Source organism: Mirounga leonina, unplaced genomic scaffold (genome assembly GCF_011800145.1).
Source record: "Mirounga leonina isolate KUSES-001 unplaced genomic scaffold, KU_Mleo_1.0 Mir_150, whole genome shotgun sequence".
Lineage (NCBI taxonomy): Eukaryota > Metazoa > Chordata > Mammalia > Carnivora > Phocidae > Mirounga > Mirounga leonina.
Genome location: NW_023270374.1, coordinates 9,880,371 through 9,904,290, shown reverse-complemented (window position 1 = coordinate 9,904,290; position 23,920 = coordinate 9,880,371). Strand labels below are relative to the sequence as shown.

At 39.8% G+C, this 23,920-nt stretch overlaps 1 protein-coding gene across 1 annotated transcript in view; it reads left to right on the top strand.

Annotated features, from left to right (window-relative positions):
* The window catches only part of MACROD2 (mono-ADP ribosylhydrolase 2), a 1,406,961-nt gene that overhangs the window by 781,274 nt on the left and 601,767 nt on the right, over positions 1-23,920 (top strand). Inside the window, exon 4 of the mRNA XM_035005819.1 lies at positions 21,817-21,847. Within this exon, the coding sequence (XP_034861710.1) occupies positions 21,817-21,847 (31 nt within the window). The remainder of the gene's footprint in view (positions 1-21,816; positions 21,848-23,920) is intronic.

Genomic DNA, 23,920 nt, shown 5'->3' with positions numbered 1-23,920 from the left:
AAACCCAACCAGAGACATTTTGCGTCTGTGGGCCTTTTACTCTTAGGACAGCATTGAGGAAGTCAGAGATAGCTAGAGAGGCAGTCGGCCTGGTGGTTAAGAAGGCATACCCTAGAGGCAGAGTGCCTCACCATGTCCTGGCTTCGCCACCCACTGGGAATGTGATCTTACCTAAGACACAGAACCCCACTGTACCTCAGTTTCCTCAACCACAAAATGGGGCCACTGATAAAAAATGATGCCTACCTTATGGCCTTGCAGAGGGAATTAAATGAGTAATCCATTTATTACTTTGTGAATACTGCAGAGCACCTGGTAAGTGCTCCATGAAGGTTAGCTATGGTTATTTGAATCACAGAACATCAGACTGGGGGATCAAGTTTACAGGTGACCTAGTGTGACACCCTCATTCTCCACATTAAGCAATGGAGGACCAGAGAGACATGACGTTGTTTCCTCAGTGTCTCAGAGCTAGTGACAGCAAGACCCAAAGATCTCTCAGCCCAGTGAAAGATCTAACTTAAAAAAAAAGTTCCATCCCAAAAATCTATCTTCAGAACAGTCATACCTCCAAATATTCCATTAAGAAATAGAACCCAGGGTAGTCATTTAATTTTCCTGATTTTAAAAACAATTCCTAGGCTACACCAGGCAAGAAATGGACAAGAATTATGCTAGATTTCAAGGATGTCATGAATTTGAAACCAGAAACTTATTTTAAGGGAATTAAAAAAAAAAATCAACTCTGCAATGCCCTAGATGGAACCTTCTCATGAAGACTATATAATTTAGACACAAATGCTTTCTTCTGCAGAGTCTTTGTGGACCTCAGCTTAACCTCTTGGTCTGGGTAGATGACAGGGTCTGGCTGTGCAGAGTGGAAGTCTTTAGAGTATTTGACAGCGTTTATCTGATTATAGCTCATAGCCTTGGTAGTATTCACTAGCCGATGGAGGTTTGTCCTAGACCTCATAAAATAAAAATACATGTTTTTCTAACAGTCCTTTGCTTTTTGAAGTTTCTCTTTTTTATTCACTGTTGCATGCAAGCCACATCTTCTCATCTCACTTTCGACCTTAAACAGGGAAGGGGCAAAGCACGAGAAGATGCCAGAAGAAGTGAACTGGAGCAAAGACCTCACTAAATGAAAGCTGTCCCTCCTATTCAGCCACTGAGATCAGTGGAATAAAACCACATTAAAGAGGACCTCTGGCCCTTCCCCTCTAGAGATGATATCTTTAAGCAGCAGTGAGTGTGTCTCCGTAGAAATACAGAAAACATTACAGAAGGGAGAGAGCTCTGTGGTGCCGGGACCTGTAAATATTTGTCTGAGAGTCATGTTTCTATTTATCTTTGAGTAGGTCTGGCAAAGGAAATCTGGAGAGAATTTCTTAAAAGGTGAAGCAAGTTGGTTTGTGAAAGTGGTGTCATTTTATCTATTCTAATAGCTTTGGGGAAATCTCTGTGGTCGCACATTAAACAGTTGTCTCCAGATCATCAGGCCAGGGGATTTTTATTCCTCAGCTTCAATTCCAACTACATATTTTGAACCCCACTCATTTCACCAATGAAGAATGATTTCTAATATCTCTTTTGCTTGTTAGCTAACCAAGTATTAATACATCAAGCCTCTTTGCTTCTCTGCCTTCCCTTAACTACAACTGATAATAAAAGCTATAACAATCAATTTATTATTATTGTTATTATTATTTTAAAGCTCCCATGGAAGCCAATTCTGGTTAGATATAGATCAACTGTGTGCAAATGGACAATCTGCAAAGCTTAGTGCAATAAAATAACCTTTACTCGGGACCAAATGATACTATGATACATATCCCAAAGCTCTTCCTCGTCATTTTTATGGTTAAATTACTGTGATTGAGCATCAAGCTTGCCTAAGATTTCACTTCTCCACTTCCTTACCTTTATCTTCTGTGTATCAAGTTGCAAGGAAGGTTTTTATTTTGCAATTCATTTTTCCTCTTGAATAGTGATTATATGCAGTTCCAGGAGTCAAAATGCTGTAGTTTATAATTCTTCCAAGCAGGAGAATGACAACATGGCGATAGAAGGCAGAAATGGCAATAAAGAGAAGGGGCTATTCGTTCATGTCTCTGTGAGAATTAAGATGGTTTATTTAGAAAATGTGCTTAATATAGGCACTAATATGAGCATGCGTACTTAATATGAGCATATATCTGAGGCTCAGCTTTCCCAAAACACACATGGTGACTAGCTGAGTGCATGTAATTAATTTTGGAGGTGATGCTAGGACCTACTGATAGGGGAATAGGAAAGTAACAAAAGGGAGAGCAGAAAGCCAACACAGATGCATTGTTGAACAGGTTACTGCTATGGGCAACAAGGGCTCAATCCCATGAGATCCTCTGATAGACTGCATGGAACGCATCTCAGAACTGTCCCACCTGATATTCATCACCTTCCTTTCTTCACCCTTCCATAGCCAGAGAGTCCCAGGGGCTAGCAATGAGAAGGTGCTGGTGTGCATGGGAATGTGAACTTCATGGGGCAGTGGGTGGAGCATTGACAGCATCTGCTATACACCATCTTAGAGCCAAGACTGGTTGAGCTAAGGAAACAAACACAGGTATAGCCTCAGAACCAGGGGTATTTAACTGGCCATTAACTCCTGGCCCACTTGTTTTATCTCTTGGTCTGGGTCCGTTCTTCTCTAGTTTTCTAATTCTTTTCTTTTTTTTTTTTTTAAGTATTGTTCTTTCCTTTTAATTTCTCTGGAAGATTAAAAATAGATAAACATAATTGGGAAATAATAATTATAAGCAAGACAAAATTCTTAGCCAGGTGACAGGAAGGAATGTAGTGGAAGAAAAAGTTTCAGCCAAACCAGAGCCTTCCCCCAGCCCCATACCCCCAAATAGAACTGTTGAAGTTCTGTAACTTTCTTGTACTTGCTGCAACCAAATGGATCTTGACAGGAGAAATATACTGTATAGTAGCATTAATTTTTGAGCCAATAGTATATTTTATAATTATATTGAAGAAAAAAAACCTCATCATGACTTCCTTGCATTAATGGGTTCCCTTCTTTGGGTGTATTTGGTGGACTCTGGCTATCTAATGCCTGCTCCTTAGTCAGTCTCTCCAGTACACTGCTCCACCTTTGTTACTATTGTGTTTCTGCCCATAACTTTCGGCTCCATCAACAATCATCAAGTTCACTTGTCAAATACTATTAGCCTCTGGTAGGGGTAAAAGATAGAGGTGAAAATGCTCTACTGATATCTCATAGCTATATCAAACTGTGTTACAAATATAAGCAGTTCTCATGCTGACTTCTGTCACACATACTAACATCCATTAGCAAGCAGTCATAGAAATAGTCATCTAGTCTTATCCTGTAAACTTAGTGATGCTCCTCCATCTGCAGGCGTTGCAGCAAACACCTTCCGGGAAACGTCCATTTTGAACAGCCAATCCTCTTAGCAGGTCAGGCCATGGAGTTGTCCATCCAGTGTGTAATTGTACTGTCAGAGCTGTAGACCTCAGCTCAGCTCTCAAGAGCTTAGGTGTAGCTAAGCTTGCCAGAATCTGTAGATTCTCATATATCACTCAGCAAAGGGGACGGGGCCTGGACAATCTCTTTAGCCAGCTACATATCTTGAACACCTCTCATTTCACCAATAAAGAACTATTTCTAATATCTCATTTGCTTGTTAAAGAAGCCTCTTCAATTGGATAATGATGGTTGATGTGTTGATGTAGCCATGTCTAGAGGGTGAATGCCTGATTAGGGTACTTTACCTTAACCAATTGCCTCCAGGGTATATACTTAGATGCACACACACACACACATTTTTAAAAACCATATCACAACCTGGACAGTATTTTGAGACAACAGAAACTCTTTTGAAATCATTGTATCTCTTTCCTGGCAAAATATTTCATTAATTTGAAATTTCCTTTTGTCCTTAGTGTGGAATTTTGGTAAAGAAAATCTTAATATTCTTCACATACAGTATTGATGCTTTTACTTTGTTAAAGGACTAACTTTAGGAATTTGCCAGAACTGATTTTGTCTGTTAATGAAAAAAAAAAAATCAGATTCTGAAAATCCTGTTCCATATCCCCTTATCTCATCCCCCTTCTCAGGTAAATTTTGAAAGGCTGCATCCTGCTATGGATTTTTCATTAAATTTTCTCATCGGTCCCTGAACGTAGAAGATAAAACTATGATTGCATGGGTTTGAATACATCTTATAGAAAAAAGAGTGATTTCCTCCAACCTCACATACAATACATTAAGCCTAATAAGTTGGTCTTAGAACTGTCCCCAAATTACTTAGCTAGTGCTTCATACTGTACCTAAAAAATGGCGATGATTTTATACTTTGACTACAATTGAGTTTTGAGAGTCCATAGGAGCTAAGAGAAAAATATGACCTAATGGGAAACACCAATGTTTTCTTACAAGCTTATCCTTCATTTTCTAACCCATAAAGCTTCTGTACTACTCACTGAAGCAGAGTCCCAGTCTGTAGGAGGCCGTGCCCAAAGGGCTCAATTCTGTGTCCTGTAGGCATCATGGAAATGGGATTTGAAGTGTCTCCATGGGCTGTCGCTATTCCTGCGCCTTTTGACACACCTGTGGCTGTGGGGAGGCTCTTAGCGCCTCCCAACACTCTCCTTCCTGACTCCTCCATTGCTCTCAATGCTCACTATCTAGTGGGTGACCAAGAATGCCTGAAAAGTTTGAATGCTAAATCAATGGTAATTAGTTTCTCATTATTTCTCCAAAGGTGCAACTGCTAAAAGAGCTATAAAAATATTAGTTGTTACTACCAGTAGGAGCCTCAAAATACCCTATAATTTTACTTGTGTTAATGAGACAAATGATGATTTGCAGAATAGAGGGGATTTAATTTTGCATGTGTACTACTGAAAAAAAGTTGAAATGGGGGGTTAGATCAAGAAGGAAACAAAGTCTAACCCATGTAATAGAGTTATTTAATATCCTTTATGTATTGCCTTTAACTCACACCATTTCTTGTCAATCGGTGATAATGCAGTTACTAAAACATCAAAGTGTATGGGCTAAGTGAACAAAACATCAGCACAGTGTTGGTTAAAGAAAACCCTTGACTGGGTGCCTGGGTGGCTCAGTTGGTTAAGCGACTGCCTTCGGCTCAGGTCATGATCCTGGAGTCCCGGGATCGAGTCCCGCATCGGGCTCCCTGCTCGGCAGGGAGTCTGCTTCTCCCTCTCCCACTCCCCGTTTGTGTTCCCTCTCTCGTTTGTCTTTCTCTGTCAAATAAATAAATAAAATCTTAAAAAAAAAAAAAAAGAAAACCCTTGACTAAAATGATTTCCATTATGACCGATTTATCCAGATACTTGCATCAATTTTCCAAGCTTGTGGGGTCTCTATAGACCTAGACTCTGTTTTCCACCTGGAAATTAACAGCTCTCTGAGATCTTAACACAGACACTGCACCATATAAATTATTAAGAAAACTAGGGTAAAATTTTAGGCCTCTTAAAGTCAGAAAATGGACCCACTGAGGTCTCCCCGGATCAGTCCTTTCTTCCAGGAAGCTTAGGAATTATTATGTCTAATGACTTTCCTAGTGGTTCTGGCCTGTGTAATTAAGATCCAAATATAACTCTATGTTCATTCTACACCAAATTTCTTATCTGGACAAATGACCCGTTTATGAAAGCTCATAAAGTATTGTAGACAAGTCATTACATACTTAAAAATCTCCCTAATAAAATGTACCCAAAGATGTTCATATCTGCATTGCTAATAATTTTCCAAAAATATCTCTTACCATAAGTAACTAGAAAATACTGTATATTATTATTCAAGAAGAGAAAAATAGAATAAAGATCCATAATTATAAATAAGTATCTTTCCTTGATTTCATCTAGTGAACATATTAGCATTTTTCTCCTGTCATTTCAATTCCCGGATGTGATAGCAGAGTCACCATTACATCAACATAATCTTGCAAGCTTGTGCATTCACTGCAGAATGCAAAATGTCATGACATTTCTTACAGAAATAGGAAACTTTTTTTTTTTGCAAGTTTTGCTTTACATCAAAGGTGAATGAAAATGAGTCTTAAGATTCCAAGGCATGTCAGAATTCTGAATGGAAGGACCAGAGTGGCCAGACTAAGGGAAATATACCATAGCTAAAGGAAATAGAAACTTTTGTCTTTCCTTTGCCTTATTAACTTCTCTACAGTCATTGATTAGGAGCTCCAGCCCTATGAAAATGGCCCAGTGTGCCTCATTAAGGATGACTCCATCATACCAGATCAAAACAAGGAAAGAGTAGAGGGGAGGTAGTAGAAAGGAAGGAAATACTGCACAAGGGAAAACATTTATATGTGGTTGGGAAGGGTTATTAAATACTGGGTTGAGATTTCAGAGAATCTTTAATGGAGTTTTAAAAAATTATAAATTAATGGGTGATTTATGTTTCAATCTAAAGGCAGGACATAAGAATTTATATGTTCATGAGCTTTTTGTTTTTTTTTTTTTTTTAGTCCTTAATAGTCTATGCCTTCTAGGTATGATCAAGTTCCTGAAAGTTTCTCAAATTACTGAATTATAGTTTTTAGAGCAGAAGTAGTTCTCAGCAATTATTCCATAGGGCTTTCCTTTCAACCCAAGAAAAAAATCCACTTGCAATTTTGACAAGAGGGGATGCCTCAGATTTTGTCTTAGCCAAAAATATAAAAAGAACACCTGACTTACTACTTGACTTCTGCCTCACCAGGTAGCATGTTCACAACTACATATGTATATACATGTGGTTTATACCAACCAATTAGCCTAAGTCTGTCACTTAGTATAGTAATTGGAGACATCATGAGAAGCTGCTTCAAGCCTTACCTAAAGCAATACACATTGCTGGATTTTTCTAAGTTACAAAAGAATATATAGATAGATAGATAGATAGATAGATAGATAGATAGATAGATAGATATAGATATAGATATAGATATAGATATATATAGATATAGATATAGATATATACACACATACACACACACATTGAGTGCTACTTTGCGTCAAGTTGCCTGTTGCTTGCATCATAAGCTTTACGGACATAGGGGTCAACATGAGCAGAGAAATCAGAAGTGGGAAAGTTTTGTGGGTAATAATCTCAATTCTTGTTCCTTAAAGTGGAGTCCAAAGATCAGCAGCATTAGTATCATCGGTGAGTTTATTACAAATGCAGAAAGTAAGACCTCAACCCAGACCTACTAATCAGAATCTGCTTTTTAACAAGATCTGGTGACTTGCCTACACATTAATGTTTGAGACCTATTCTAGTCCAAATTTCTGGAATACATTGACTGTGGATCTAAAATATACAAGTGACAAGTGCAGATGGAAACAGACAAAATAGTCCCACCAAGAAACAGTTGAGACTCGGAGGTTGACATTTCATGTGAGCAGGAGGACAAGGGTATTTATCATGATGAAAGGAGTCAGGTGTTTAAACAGGGCAGTTTTATGGGGAAGTGCAGGTGGGGAGGGAAGAGCATTGGCTTCATTATCTGCCCTCTTCCTGGTTTGTTACTGACTTGTGTGTGGTTTTGGAAGCTCTGCCGCTTCAGGTATCCATGTGTTAAGTGTAACAATAATTTCCTCCCAGCCTTCCCCAGGTTGGAATTCATTGAATGTTATCTTGAAAAGTACAACTTGAAGTGATATTATTGTCTAGCCACTTGCTACTATAACTGTACCCCAATCAACAATATTAGCATCACCTGGGAGACTGTTAGAAATTCATAATCTCAGCCTGCCCCAGATCTACCTAATCAGACTTTGCATTTGAGTAAGATGCTCAGAGGAGTGGATGCACATTGAAGTTTGAGAAGCAGCAGCCCATTCACTTTCTAAGCCAGTGAACTCCCCATCCCAGGAGAAGTTCAGGTGGAGCCTGTGTGAGCCTTATCAGGGATGGTAGGGAGGGGAGTCATGCATGGGGTAGTTGGAGCAGATAACTACCAAGGGCAATTGCAGCTGTAGGATACCTGTGCTTTTAGTGGAACACTAAAAACCAATAAAGTAGTGTGAAGAGCGGTCAAAAAGGATCATTTATAGCTTCTGCAACTAGATATGGGCTAGACATCTTATGATGAAATGTTGGTTGAAAAAGATGGAGGAAACTTGGACAGCTCTTTGGAACTTATGGGAAATAAATCTCTAGCATAGAATCCTTGCCTCATTATTGGTTTCTTACTGTGTCCTCAAAAACCTTCCTCAAGCATATCAAGTGACATCTGTTATATTAATGCAACTATTGTTTTGCATGTTGAGGATATGTCCCACTTTCAGTGAATCCCAAAAAGAAGGAACAGTAGCATGGAGGGAGAGGGAAAAGCAATGGGCAGAAATCCTTTCACATACTCGAAAGGAATATAATGCTTGGCTGTAATAGGTTTCATCTGAGACAGAGTTACACTGTTATGGATGGTTTTTATTTTGTTTGTCTTCAATCAAGATGCAACTGTGAGATAGTGGTTAAAAATTAAATCCTTCTCTTTGTGAAATTAAACTTTAAATGAAGTCAAAGTCTAGCAGAGCTGGTGGTACCTAAAAGTATTCATCTCTAAATCAAGTATTGCTCCATCCATCCATTCATCCATTTATCTATCTTTTCGCCCATCCATCCATGCATTAATGCATGCGTGACCTTCTCATTGACTCTCTTAGTACATACATTAAATTAACTCCCTAAGAATAGAAATATATTTAGTTTTAACTATTTCTTAGTGAATAATGGGTGTGTCACATTCTGTAAAATTTGGTCTGCTCATCCTGATGGTTTGTTCATCTCCCAGTGCTGGAGCCAACTCTGTACACAACTGTGTATACACTGACCCTCAGTGTATACTTTGGAGGTCAGCTGCCTGCTCCCCTTCTTGTGGTTCTGGCAGAATTCTGGTTGGATTAATGCAGTGAACACTGGAAATTGTATACAAATAACTCACATCCTGGGGCCTGACCTGTCTTCTTGCAGACTGGCAGTTCCAGTCTTTTTCTTTTTGCTCATTTCCATAATAGACTCCAGTTGATAAAACTCTTCACAGTGATTGATGGCCCACAAAGCACAGTCAATTTCAGGCCCTGAGTAGCAATTCTTGAACTTGGGAAATATGACTACGATCAATTTCCTTTTCCTTTTCCTTTCTTGCTTTCCTTTATTTTAGTCATTCCTACAGGGTGCGTCCTTTAGACACCTCTTTCTTAGTCATTATCTCCTAATTAATTCCCTTGTTAAATATAAAGTGTGCATTAGGCTTGACTAATGTCTCCCTTTGTGACTAAGGAAAGAAGAATTTATTACCTTTACATATTGACTCAAGCTGAATAATCACAACTCATCTTATTTAAAGCCCTTATTCTTTACAAACCACACTGTAGTTTGGGTCCCAAGCAACTGTCAATAGAGCCTCACCTGACTCCCATAAATATGAAATGGAGTCAAGTGTTTGCATATATAATTGACTTAAGAAGTGACTGTATTCATAAGGAAAACCATCTCTTTTTCTATGTGATGTTTTTAAGATCACACCATGAAATTATGGAGAGCCTGAAATGAAATTGCCCGATTTGTGGAGAGAACATGCTGACACTGTAAAGAGATGGAACAGAAGTCAAAAAGTCTGCAGGAATAAAACCTACATATTTGTTGGTAACCTGGTGATCTGCTCACTCTCTTATAGTGTGACAGATTAATAAGCATAGATAGGAAAGGACCTCAGCTCATCTTAGTGGGAGAGAGTCTGTGCTGGATATGAGGTGGATGCAGGCTGGATGACAATGGTCTGGTGCAGCAGTGGGAAGAAAAAACCTTGGTTAGAATAGAATAACACAGTGGTTCTCAAAGTATCCTGACCTTCAGTCATCTGAATAGAATAGAGCAGTGGTACCATAGTATCCTAATCTTCAATTACCCTGTAACCCTGATCTTAAGTTTGACAGCTGATTTAATAAGTAAGATCTGGGGTGCCTGGGTGTCTCAGTCGTTAAGCATCTGCCTTCGGCTCAGGTCATGATCCCAGGGTCCTGGGATCGAGCCCCACATAGGGCTCTCCACTCAGAGGGAAGCCTGCTTCTCTCTCTCTCCCACTCCCCCTGCTTGTGTTTCCTCTCTCACTGTCTCTCTCTCTGTCAAATAAGTAAATAAAATCTTAAAAAAAAATAAGTAAGATCTGATGGCTAGGCCTAGAGGGTTTTTGCACTGTGTTTGTGCTGATAAAGAGTTCTCGTTTCTAACCGTCTTTTCTCAAGTATTGAGCATGCTCAAGATGGACTCTTCCCCTGTCTCCACCTTCCTTCTTCAACCCTGACCTCACCGACTCTATTCTGCAGCAGGAAGTGCTTAGAATTTTGACTCAAGAATATCAGGGCTCTGTCTAAGCTTTTCCTCTGGGCTACTGCGTGACTTTGGGAAGATCACTCATCCCATCTGGGGATAGTAATAATAATGCCTCCTCTGAGTCTTACGTGGTTATGATGAGAGACAGCCAGGCCCATGTGAAAATATCCCAGAAGCTTTAGAATTTCTTAGGTGGTATCTTTATTCCTATTTATTTTATTAACCCATAGGAAGACAGGAACCTGATACATAGCTGAAGCTTCTGGATACCCTGGTATCCTGTCTGTATTTGCGATCTTTCAGTAAATATTTGTTGAATGTGTATTCTCTCTCTTCCTTCTAAAAGCTGTTTGGTTTGTTAGCAGACCACTGTGAGGCTGGGAAGGAGCTGTGAGACTGGTTGGCTGGGAAATGGTCGAGTTACTCTATCTATAGTGCCCAGTCCATAGACTCTTAGAAAATACCACCTCACTGTCCAAGTGTGTCCAGGCTTTTGGGCTGCTATGTTCCATGAGAACATCTGTATTTTTTGTTTTATGGTTATTTGTTGTTAATGGATTTTCTTAATGTTTCTCTAGAAGTCAGATCTTCAACTTTCTAATTAAGAACAATATTAAGACATAACATACCAAAAAGAGAAGCCAGGGACTTACTCAAAACCATGAGTGGATAATAACCCCTACTTGGATTTGTTTAACAAAACTTTACATGGTGCACAATCTGTGTTGGGGCCTTGTACTTGGCATGGGGAACATAGAATCCCAGGGCCATCTCCTTCTCCCTGAGTGGTCACTTTCTGAATTTTCTCCCCGTTGTATGTCCTTGGCAGCCCCTCCTTGTCTCTGAGCCAAGTCTCAGTTGCTCAAGTTGTTCACAGTCTTGAGGATGTCCTTTCTTCCTTCCTGAGGCTTCACAAGGATTTACTTGCTTTTTCTGCTCCCGCTTACCAGGACTGACTGGGGATGACCATGTGCTGTTTCCTTTGAGATCCTCCCAAAATAATCCCCTAGGTCTCTTTCACCTTAGTAGTTTTACTGCTAGTGGCATTAAGGTAAATAACAACAATAGACATCATGGGTTGGTTCCCCAGAAGCAGACTCTGAGGTGAGGATTTAGGGAAAGGGATGTATTGGGAAAATCCCAAGAAAAACACAGGTGAGATATGAGGCACTGGACTAGAAGGGAAGGGTAGACATCAGGCCAAATCCCAGGTGACTGTAAAATCCAATGATGGTAATCTCCAGATGACGAAGGTCACACAGCATTTTTCTCAGCAGGGTAAAAGTGTGCTGGTATTTACACCCTACCACACCCTGCCCATCAATCATTGGTTCAGGCTTAGCCCTGGGATCTGATTTCCAGCCTCTTTTCTTTTCTTTTTTTTTTTTTAGATTTTATTTATTTATTTGAGAGAGAGAATGAGAGACAGCCCAAGAGGGAAGAGGGTCAGAGGGAGAAGCAGACCCCCCGCTGAGCAGGGAGCCCGATGCGGGACTTGATCCAGGGACTCCAGGATCATGACCTGAGCCGAAGGCAGTCGCTTAACCAACCGAGCCACCCAGGCGCCCTCCAGCCTCTTTTCTGAGTGCACTGACGAAGGGGGTCTATGATAGTCGGTGTGGGGTCGGGGGAGGAAGACACCAAGGGCAGGGGCACATGGTAATGATAAAGGATGGGACACAGACAGGGACCCTTACAGCCATGCTGAGGAAAGCTCAAAGGTCCACAAGTCCTCTGGAGCTCCTACCTAAAGCCCTATTCTTTCAGTGCTCTAGTCCCTGAGTCCTGTGAGCACACAGTTCTTTCTTGTCATTTAGGCCCCTTCTTCAGCTAGGAAGGCCCCTTCCTGCAGGCCCAGGTAGACCCTCGGCAGTGGTTTTGAGCTTCTCAAGGGATCTGAAATGATTACTCTAATCTTATTTGCCCCTGGCCCTGTCCAGGAAAGGTCACCTCAGAGCATTCCCACACATATTCCTCTCCCCTTGGTGCCAGGGATGCAACATCTGCCTGATACATGTCCTTAATTATAAGGAATATGGAGAGGGGATACTTACAAAATTAGAGGTAATTAGGTTTTTGAAAAGTCATCATTTTAGGGACATTTTGTTCCAGTAGGAACTTTCATATTGCACAAGTGTTTTGTTGTTGATAAGAGGTTTTTTCAGGTTTTGTTTTTCTTTTTTAACCTTTGTTTCTTCCCTTTGCTTCTGCATAAAGGGAGTTTACAGATGTAGACATTTTGGAACAGAATGAACATTCTTTTGGGTTCAGCAGGTTTATGGTGACCTGTTCTTGCTTTCACATATGTATAGTTTACAGGAAAACATTCCCAGCAGTCCCATGAGCAAGCTCGGGCAAAAGGCAAGTTTTTCTCTTTGCTGGTTCTGACATTTTGCATCCTAATAAATTCACAGTGGAACTAATCCAGCTGTCTTTTTGGAAAATATAAAGTTTGGAAGAGGACTGCTACTATTCATAGCTATGTAATAGTTTGTTTTATACTGTGTGGAGTTGTGGTTATAAACATGCAAGCAGCTGGCAATAAATGACTTTATGACAGCTATTTCCAAGGTATAATGAAGAAAACAAAAACAAAGTTATTGCTTATAATTATGGTGCCTGGGTGAGCTTGCACAATGTACTTCAACCACTTCACTGCCCAATTCCATGTGATCTCATTCACAGTCTCCTCTAAATGACCTTGGCCTTCAGGTTATTTAGGCTTGGAGATGGTACAGTGATTTGCATTTTCCATTGCAATTTGTTAAGCAGACAGCATCCTTTTGCTCTATTCACCCATGTAATGGGGGGAAAAAGTGGAATTAAGGACTCTTCTTTACTATTGAAGAGGTTTTACATTAGAAAAACATGTTTGGGGGCAGTAGTTTGTCAATCTTTTCAAAAATGTAAATGTACCTTTCCATTAACCCAGTGGCCAAACAAGTTAACTTCATTTCTAGAAATAGATATTAGCAGAATACTGTTAAGTACATAAAGGCATAGTCAAGAATGCTCGTTGCGAGGTTAGTAGTTATAGCAAAATTTATGGACACGCTATGTATTCATCAATGTGGCAATATTAGATAAACAGTGTAACCATGCCATAGAATAGTGTATAGACCTTAGAAACATGAGATGGATCAATACACACTGACATTGAACCATCTCCAAGATCTAGGACATGAAAACAAGCTAATCTCAGAACATAAACCACAATGTATGCGCCAATTTATGTAGGAAAAAATATATGGCTATGTTTATATATGCCATCTAACTCAATTATTTATTCATTCAACCATTTGGCAGATATTTATTGAGTTCCAGTTGGCATTTTCGGTGCTGGTGTTACAACAACAAGTAAAACAAAAGTCTTCTTGGGAGTTGCAGGCCAGTGTGTGGGGGGGTATTGAAATTGAGGACACAAAGAACAAGCAAACAACTGTGTGTCAGGTGGTGTAGGAGTCATAAAGGGACACAAAGCAGCCTAAGGGAATAGAAAGTAATTTAGCTAGAGTCCAGAAAGAGCCTCTTCGAGGAGGTGACATTTGATCAGAGATCTAAAAGGAACATGTGCCAGGCTGTAGGAACAGCAAGGCCAAAGTCCCTGAAGCAGGACGGTGTTTTGTGTGTTTGGAGAACAAAAGGAGGCCAGCAAAGGGAAAAGTGAAGTAAAGGAGGGGGCAGAGGAAGCCAGGAGCCAGATCACTGGGAGCTTAGAGGCCATAGTCTTTATTTCAAGTTTTATTTAAAGTATGGTGGGAAGCTAGGAGAAGACTGAGATCAGGAAAAAGACTCAATTTTATTCAGGCTTTAACATGTGAATGCATTGAGTGGTATTCTGATGGCCATACTGTCGACCATGAGGGCCTCGTGGGGAGGGTCTTCTAGTTGGGTCAGAGGAAGGGAGGGACATGGCTCTAGGAGAAATTCTCAGTGCTCTCTGCCTACACCAGTCTTCTTTGAGCCTTTGGGAATGTAGTCGTTCATGATTTGAATAATTAGGAAATATTAAAGGCAAAAAATAGGATCAGTTATTCCTTATGCAAAATAATAAAATAAATCCCTTAGTTAGCATTCCTTTCTCTGACCTTGAGCAAGTTTGCTTTCTTGGCTTTATTGGTCCTCCATGTTTATTGAAAAGGGGTAATATGTTCTTTATCACAGGATAAGGATAAGTTCGTGAGAATGAATCATATAATATACATAGAGCTCTTAGCCCGGTGCTTGACACATTACAGTAATTCAAAATGGACAGCCATCATTGTTGCCATGATGTCACCTCCCATGTCGGAACAGTGTAAGGCATTCAGGATGCTATGGAATTGCGTGACTCTCTGCAGTCTTTATCCTGAGCTGCAGAAAAGGATAAGGGACCATTTTGTATCATCGTAGAATTAAATAGCTGAATAAACCATCTAATCCGACTCTGTTCCTTTATAGATGGGACAACTGAGGCACTGAGGGGATATACTGTTGGCTCTCAGATTTATAGCTAATGAGTGACTCTGAGCTCTTGCCTTCCAATTCAAATTTCTATTTACTGCTTCAGTATTTCCCTAATTTTAAGCATTCACATTCTACCTTCTAATATGATGATTATCTAATATTTTAATTGACTCTTTAAGTACTTTAATATGCATAGGAAACTTTATATCATCACCCAAAGTGGAAAACCAGTACTCCTTCTTGTAAGTCATTAAAATAACTTAGAGTTTTAGCATATTTATGTCATTGCTATTGCCACAGTAATGCTGTGTAACAAACAACCCCAAAACTTAGTGACATGATAAGAAGCATGTCTTCCTTGCTCATACACCTGTGGGTTCACTGGGACACAGCTGCCTTAGGCTGGTTTCAGACTCTACTTGTCTCTCAGCCTCAGGCTACATGAAGCATGTCTTTCTCATGGTTCTCCTCTATAAAGTCAGGAGTGTAAAAGTTTAAGTCTAAATGTCATGTCTACTATTTTCCCATTGACCAAACAAAGTCCTATGCTCAAGTCCATCATCAGGACTACAAAGAAAATACATCTTCCCTTAATGGAGGAACTGCAAAAGCACATGGTAAAGCATGTAGATAGAAGGAGGGATGAAGACTTGGAGAAGTAATGGGAATATGGGGTATATCAAAATAATACGTAGATATTACACTGAAATGAGTAATGGCATCTGTCTGCCACCTCAAAATATCTTGCATACTCCTAGAGTTAGGCATATCACAGTCTGAGAAACACTCAAGTATTCTGCATTCTAGATAAGGGGACTATGGCACAGCTCACTATCCCGATAACCAAACACCTAAAGACAAAGAATGGTACCCTGATGTTCATTATTTCTAAGATGTTCATTTTCTCATATCCTGTGTTCTTTGAAAGTAGGGTGCCTCTTATACCCTGTTTCACAGTCAAGCATAGTCATGGTGAGTTTTCGCTGCCTGTATATGTGGATACTTGGTTATCATTCCTGGTGGACTGACTGGACAGCTGCAACCTCTTGACTTTCAGCCAACCAACCAATTAGGGGCCATATGAGGGGGAGTTCTGTGTTTGACTGTTGTCTGAAAACCTTTTTTGGCAACAAAGAAGAAGCCAGCTTTAAAACTTTTAGAGAAGGTGTTAGAAGCTTGGAAGAGAAGTCCAGAGTGGAGCACTCATGAAGGACTGGATCAACAACATCTTTCTTGAGAGCACAAGGATGAAACTGTGGAAAACTCTTACCTGTGACTCTGTAGTGAAAAATGATTCTGAAGTACTGGACTCTGCATGTGGACAAGTTTTAGGAAACCTTAACCAATTTATCTCTTTTTAATCTATTCCCTAGAGCAAGATGTGATTTAAGAAATTATCTAAATCCCAAATAGCAATTTCAATTAAGTATGCAATAAAAATCCTAAATGATAAGAAAACATGTGTTATATTTCAACTCATAGAGCTTCCTCTTTCTTAGTGGTACACAAAGTACAACAAAATAATGATGTTTCTTGCAATCGATAGCTTCCTCAGTGAAATGGGATATATAATTAAAAACAGTTAAATGAAGGTGTATCAGGTAGCATGCTTTTGCTTGCAAATAATGGAAAATCTAACTAAAACTGAATAAACAAGAAGGAAAGTGTTGGCTCAGCAATTGAAAGATTCTCAAGACTGGGAGCACTTTACAGCTAATTTACACCAACAGCTCACTGATGTCAGAACTTTCCCTCTCTCTCCTTGTGGCAAAGGGGGATGTTTGCTGCTTACTTAGGTCAATCAACACTTTCCGTGTAGCTGAGGATGGAGTCAGTCCTACCCAGCTGGCAAGGCTGTTGTACAAGTAATGGGTAGATGGCAATGAACGTGAATAAGGAAGAGAAAAAGAAATTCCCACTTTATAGGAAAGCATGAACCAAGAATCAAGGGTCAGGGAAAAGCAAGGGATGGTTATGATGTTGGCTTAGGGCTTATTGCCTTAGTTTTGAGGCACTATTAGAATCAAGATGAAGAAGGTGGTGGGGTGGGCGCCTGGGTGGCTCAGTTGGTTAAGCAACTGCCTTCGGCTCAGGTCGTGATCCTGGAGTCCCGGGATCGAATCCCGCATTGGGCTCCCTGCTCAGTGGGGGGTCTGCTTCTCCCTCTGACCCTCTTCCCTCTCGTGCTCTCTGTCTCTCATTCTCTCTCTCTCAAATAAATAAATAAAATCTTAAAAAAAAAAAAAAAAGAAGAAGGTGGTGGGGTATTTCCTTCCTTTTCCTCAAATGGAGAAATGGAAACAGACATTCAAGAGGATGGGAGGCATAGTCCACAGCCCTAAGGATTTCAGTGTTTTTATAAATGTATTTGAAACCAACATCCTGGGTTAAGGAAGTATTTTCCATTTAGTGGCTCAATCTATAATTTCACAAAAGAAAAATCTTCTCTCACTCTCCAAATCAGATGATTATTTTCCCCCCAAGAGAGCAAGTGCATGTTGACTTGGAAAAATAAGCCTAAAAGTCAAGTGCAATGAAGCAAGTTTCTGATGGCTATATGCTGGGGCCTGATTAGCACAGAGACTTTTTGCTCCTGGGGCTTCTGGAAGGAGAATATGGAGCCTTACAAATTAGGCTGATGATGTCATTCCCCAAGTTCCACAGGTGACTGCTGAGTTATGTGCACTTGAAACAAACCAGGCTAATTGGCCTGGGTTTTGGTACAATCTGCCATTCTTCCATGGGAGAGGATTTTTGTGGGAGGTGGTTATGTTAAATACAACTTTGAAATAAAGAAATCCCATGCTACTCACTTCTGGTGACACTATCAAAAATTTATTATGGCAAAGAACACAGACTATATGCTGTAAAATCCCTTAGTTGAGCTCACTTGCTCACTCTTTCTTTCTCAACCCTCTCTCACTCTTTTTCTCTTTCTCCCCCCTTCCTCATTCCCTACCTCCTTCTGTCCCTCTCCCTATCTCTCAATAAAAAGTGATTAATGGAGGAGATTTAGTTTGGACGAATTACATGCAAAGTTGTTTTACATAAAGTGAACTTTTCCCATGATATTGTATTTCCATCTCTGCTTTATCATTGCTTTTTTGTTTGAATTAATGCAATAATATTACTGAAGCCATCCTCCATTACACGACCATTTGCCTTCACATTCAAGGCAATGATACATTTTCAGATGAAGCTATTTGTTGTTGTTAAAACAGACAAGGCAGTTGGCACATTCAGACTCAATTACTAAGTTGCATAATTGATTCCAAGATATTGCTGGGAGATGAGGCAAATGCAAGTTGCCATTAACTGTTCAGTATGTTCTCTTCTGTGAGATCTAATGGGAAAAGACTCCAATAACTGGCCCTAAGAGGGAAGCAGAAGGTAGTTAGATCAGTTCCCCAGGAGGCAGACTCTGAGACAGAGATTAGGGTGCATGATGCTTATTTAGGTGGGCCTTTGGGATCCACACTTGGGGAAGGAAGGGGAGGGAAGCAGGAGTGGGCAGAGGGGAAGAGGAGCTCTGGAGTTTGTAGGGCCCTTCAGTTTGCACTGCATTAAATTAAGATGAGCCAAGCCTTTCCACTCTGTATTAATTAGTCTTTGGATGTGGACTGTCCTGGGAAGAGGCACGACCCTGAGTGGAGTAGCCCTTTGCATCTGAGGCAATCCTTGAAAAGGTTGATAGTTGGAGACTGGCTGCTGACAGCACTGCTGAGGTCTAGGCCCCAGGTTCTAGGGCGGTTGTCCTCCTCCAGGGATGATTTGGCCCCTTAGGGGGACATTTGACAATGTTGAGGCATTTTTTTTTTTTTGTCACAACTGAGGGGGAGACCACTGGATAGAGTCCAATGATGCTGCCAACCACTTCACAATGTACCACCCAGCCCCCAGCAACAAAGAATTATCTGGTCCAAAATATCAATAGTGCGAAGACTAGTGGAGGGCAACAATTCCCCTTGAAGTGGAGTTTGATCAAGATATTACTACCTATCAGATACAGTGTCCTGTGCTCCTTATTCCTCCTAAGCCTCCCACAGACACTTTAGTTTCCATTTACTAAGGAGGAAACTGATGCCCAGGGAAGTTCAGTTAAGTGTCCAACAAGGTGAACTGGAAAGATGTCCAGGTGGGGTTTAAAGTGGGCTTGCTTGTCAAAAACATCGTGGTATCTCTCGGCCTCCGCTTGATGGCTCGATGCAGTGGGTCTTAAATCTCTCTCTCTCTGTCGCCAACACAAGATGGGCGAGGTTTACATGCTCAGTTCACCCTCATGGAAGTCCTGAGTCACGAACTGTACACTCACTTCCCTCTACTTCATTTAAAAGGCACAGCAGAACGTGAGTGAGCATGGCCAAAATGATAGGGATGACCCTGAATCCTCTCTAATTTGTATTTTTAAGTTGGCCATTGCTGACCTCTGAGCCCTTTCTATTAGTAACAAATTGCTTACAATAAGCTTGCAGCTGGTTTTCACACAGAGAAAGGCCTGTCAGTGGTCTTGGTGAATGCCTCTAGAAAGACTAGAGTATTTCCAGGAGAATTTGCTTCATGCTATCTCCTCATGGTTCTGTGTCCTTGGCAGTATTGAATCATTCACGAACATTCTTCACCATCTCATTGGCATCTCCAGAACCCAAGGAATCAAAAAACAAAAACAAAAACAAAAACAACTCATCATCAATTCATTTAAAAAGTAGCTCCTATTCCATTTCAGAAACTGTCCTATGTATTAGTATTTACTAATAAAGGAACAGAAAAAAGAAATCTATCACTTTGCAGACATATAGGTGAGCTTAACAGAGTCCATTATTACTCTTTCTACAACAAAATCACATAAATTGTGACTTTTTAAATAGAACATCCATGTAAAGGGAACAAACATGCAGTCTATAAAAATGTTAAGGAGGGCGCCTGGGTGGCTCAGTCGTTAAGTGCCTGCCTTCAGCTCAGGTCATGATCCCAGGGTCCTGGGATCGAGTCCCACATCGGGCTCCCTGCTCTGCAGGAAGCCTGCTTCTCCCTCTCCCACTCCCGCTGCTTGTGTTCCCTCTCTCGCTGTGTCTCTCTCTGTCAAATAAATAAATAAAATTAAAAAAAAAAAAAAAAGAAGAAACTCGTGTCCTGGGGTGCCTGGGTGGCTCAGTCAGTTAAGCGTCTGCCTTCGGCTCAGGTCATGATCCCAGGGTCCTGGGATCGAGTCCCGCATTGGGCTCCCTGCTCTGCGGGGAGCCTGCTTCTCCCTCTCCCACTCCCCCTGCTTGTGTTCCTGCTCTTGCTATCTCTCTCTGTCAAATAAATAAATAAAATCTTTAAAAAAAAATGTTAAGGAAAATAAAATGTAGTACACGTTTAACCCAAAGATATAAAGAAAAAAAGACAGACATTCCATCATTATTGAGCTCAGTAATAGTGTATGGTGTTACAGTCAACCCCAGCTGCAGAGTTTGGGTTCTATAGCACAGTCACATTTTTTAAAAATTCCGTCATCGATTTCTACGGCACCTTTCTATATGGTACATGTTACCATCTTCATTTTTGGCTGAAAAATAAAAAGACGGGAAAGATGAAAGCAACTTGATTAAATTTACACAGAGGTACATTGGCAGAGGACATTGCTATGCTCAGATCACGTTCCCCTGTTAGAGAGCCTAATATAGAGCTAGCTCTCTGTTCACATTTGTTCCTCGACTCTTTCAGTCAGATTCTTTACACATTGCTGGGTAAAATATGGGGTCTTAGGTGGTTTGGGCTGCTCTAACAAACTGCCCTGGACTGAGTGGCTTCAGCAACCAACATTCCTTTCTCACAGTTCTGGAGGCTGGGAAGTCTGAGATCACAGTACCCGCAGATTTGGTATTTGGTGAAGGCCCCTTTCCTGCTTTGCAGATGGCTGTCTTATCATTGTACCTTTAGGAGGGGAAAAGGACAGAGTGCTAGCTGTCTTCTTCTTCTTCTAAAACTGGAACCCTATCATGGGGTCTCCACCCTCCCCCTAAACAACTCCTGAAGACCCCACCTCCAGATGCCATCACATTAGGGCTTCAACATGTCAATTTGGGAAGACACAAACATTCAGTCCATTACATATGGTTTAAGCAGTAGTGCCTCTGTAAATATTTAAAAACTGACAAAAAAAAATGAGTGTGTATATATATATATATTTAAATTTTACTGATAAAAATAATGTATAGCACACAACTTACAAATAAGAATAGAATATACAATACCTTTTATTATAAATTCTATGCAGCTGATTGATTCTTAAAAAACACTTTTGCAAACGTTATAAAAATTTTCTATCTATAGGCAACTTATGCTTTCAATTGACTCACAAGTATAGTCCAACATGAACGTTGATTGATATTTTCAGGTTTTAAGCCACTAACATGACATCACTTAATGTCCAGCTGGGATAGGATGCTCGGTAACAACACCATTACGTAATATTTATATTATACATACATTTATAATTAATATATATGTTATATAACATACATATTATATAAATGTATATAACATTTATATTATGTATGATATACATTACTTATATTATGTAAATGTATAATAGACGTAAGTCATCTCAAGAGCAGAAGCAATAGTAAAATGTGGGCAAAATAATTAGGAGGTGATGAGATGATTTCTAAATATTTGTTTTAGATGTAACATCTCATTGCAGGCTTATATGATTTAATTTCTTAATTATGACTATGTTTAACAGTTGGTTCACAAGATTCCTGGAAATTTGACAGCTGGCTCTCATGAACTGGTATGATTGCTGCTGATAAGAAGTTTTCAGTTAATCAAATATGCCCATTTTCCACAGTGTCCCCTACTCCAACTGAGTGGGGTTTCAGAAGTCTGAGCATGTAACTAGAGGGCATCCCATTATCAAGCAAATAGATGTTGAAATAGAAGATGTCTGGTTGGGCAGAGTTGTTCTTTTAAAATTTATTGTTATTTTTGTGGTTTATTCACAGGCATTTCCCTGCATCTCAACCGGCATTTATGGTAAGTCATCTAGCTTTAGATAATATTTGTATTTCTTTATTTTGTGTTAAAGGCAAGGTTCACAGGAAAAATAAAAGGTTCTCTGATGGATACAGTTGTTAAAGAGACTCAAAAGGCAGGTCAAATCCCATGGAGGGATCTCAAGAGGCTATTCAGATATTCTTTGGTGTTCTTGAATTTTGTGGTATTGGATACCACGTGTAATGATTTGATTCACTGAGGCTTAATGTCTTTTGTTAAACAAAACATTTTGCTTTGGTAGGATTTGACCTGTAATAGGGTTTTCTCTAATAAAGTCAGGTTGTTCTCTTAGATGAATCATAATGCATATAAAGCCTAGCGGTATCACTATTTTGTTGTGAATTACAAAATAATGGAAACATTAAAATGTACGCACATGCATGTATCAGTATATTTAATTTTAAAAATATCCAAAGAAGTGACTGTTAATAAAATCAAATAATTTTAGTAAGCTGCAAATATTTTTTTGTTAGTGTTGACAGATTGTTTTAGATAATGACTGCTTCACTTATAGATGGAAGCAAAATATTTTTATAATCACTTGTTTTCACTAACCTAAAGCTCTCAAAATATTATTCCACCTACAATGATGTTTCCTGATGCGTTTTTTCTTCAGGCCATTAATAAATGTGTTTTACAATATTAAGGTAACATGGGGTTTAGTTGTCATTTTAGGGTTTGCTGATCAGGCAAAATAGATTAGACCTTTCTGAACTCAAACTTCTCATATAGAGGCACTTAACCAAAAAATAAAATATGTACAAATGTAAAGAAATAGTTTAAGTTCACTACTATTGGGAAGGGAAACCTAGATTGATGTCAAATGTACAAGATTTATTTCTTCTTAATATGGTGTTTCTTTTGAAGGTCTTGGAGAGAATAAAGTGGAAAATATAGGAAAATATAGGCCTGAATCAAGTTAAATGGGGAAGGATTTGGCCACATCATTTAAGAATTTGAGGCATGCCTTTTTCCTCTCCATATTCCACTATAGCCCCTGTTTATGGAAACACAATGGACACTGGGCTGGAGAGGGCTAAACTGGACCATCTGCATAATCTCCATTATGGTCATCCTTTCTGCCCAGTTAAAAATCTTAAATATCTGCTTAAAGGAAACATGAAATACAAAGTTTTGCCTAGGCAAGAGCCCACATCTTCATTTCATCTTGTCTGGAGTCAAATCGGACTCTACTGCAGAAATGGTTCCTCTCTCGAGAATGTTCTCTTATGACAGTCTTGATTTTCCTTGACAACAAACAAACACCCGCCTACCTAAAACAATACTATACATATCATTATTTTCTATGTTTATTACCTTGTCAGATTGTTGATGTCTGTTTTTTTTTGAGAATCTATGACAATGTGCAAAGAATTTCAGGTGAATTTAACATGTTACACTGAAAAAGGGGAAAGGGGGAGGAAAAGAAGAGAAGTAAAAGACAGTGAGGAGGGACAGGAAAATGGGAGGGTCAAGAGAGAATAGTAAGAACTAAATCAAACCTAAAGTGGCTCATGGCTAATTTTAATCCCAAAAGGACAGAGTTTTCTTCTCAGAGAGAAAATATGGCCCAAAATATACATACTCACTTGTTTAGTACTCCATTATGTTGGGTAGGAAGGAAATATTGAAGACTCTTGGGGAGGGCATTGACAGCGAGTCACAGCCACTGGTTTGGAGGACTGCCACCAGGCAAAGTTCATCAGTTTTCACAATGCCAGGTCCAAGCAGATTGTTTTCAAGTCTGGTTACTCCTTTTCTTCCCTCTCAATTTTTGAGTAAATTTAAAATTGAAGCTGATACCAGCAAAGTCAGGTGCCATTTTGCTTCCGTTAGTCCCACTGGAGCTTGAGGCCTAGATCTATTTTTTAGCTCCATGAGATCCTGTTTTAGCAACGTTTAGATCACTCCAATTCTCTTTAGTTGATGGACCACTTAGCATTTTGCAACTTGGATATTATTTCCTAGGTCCCTTGTGAAGTCATCGCTTTCTGATTAGTCCTTGATTCTCTCCCCATACCCATATATTATAGATCAGTCCTTTTCTCACTC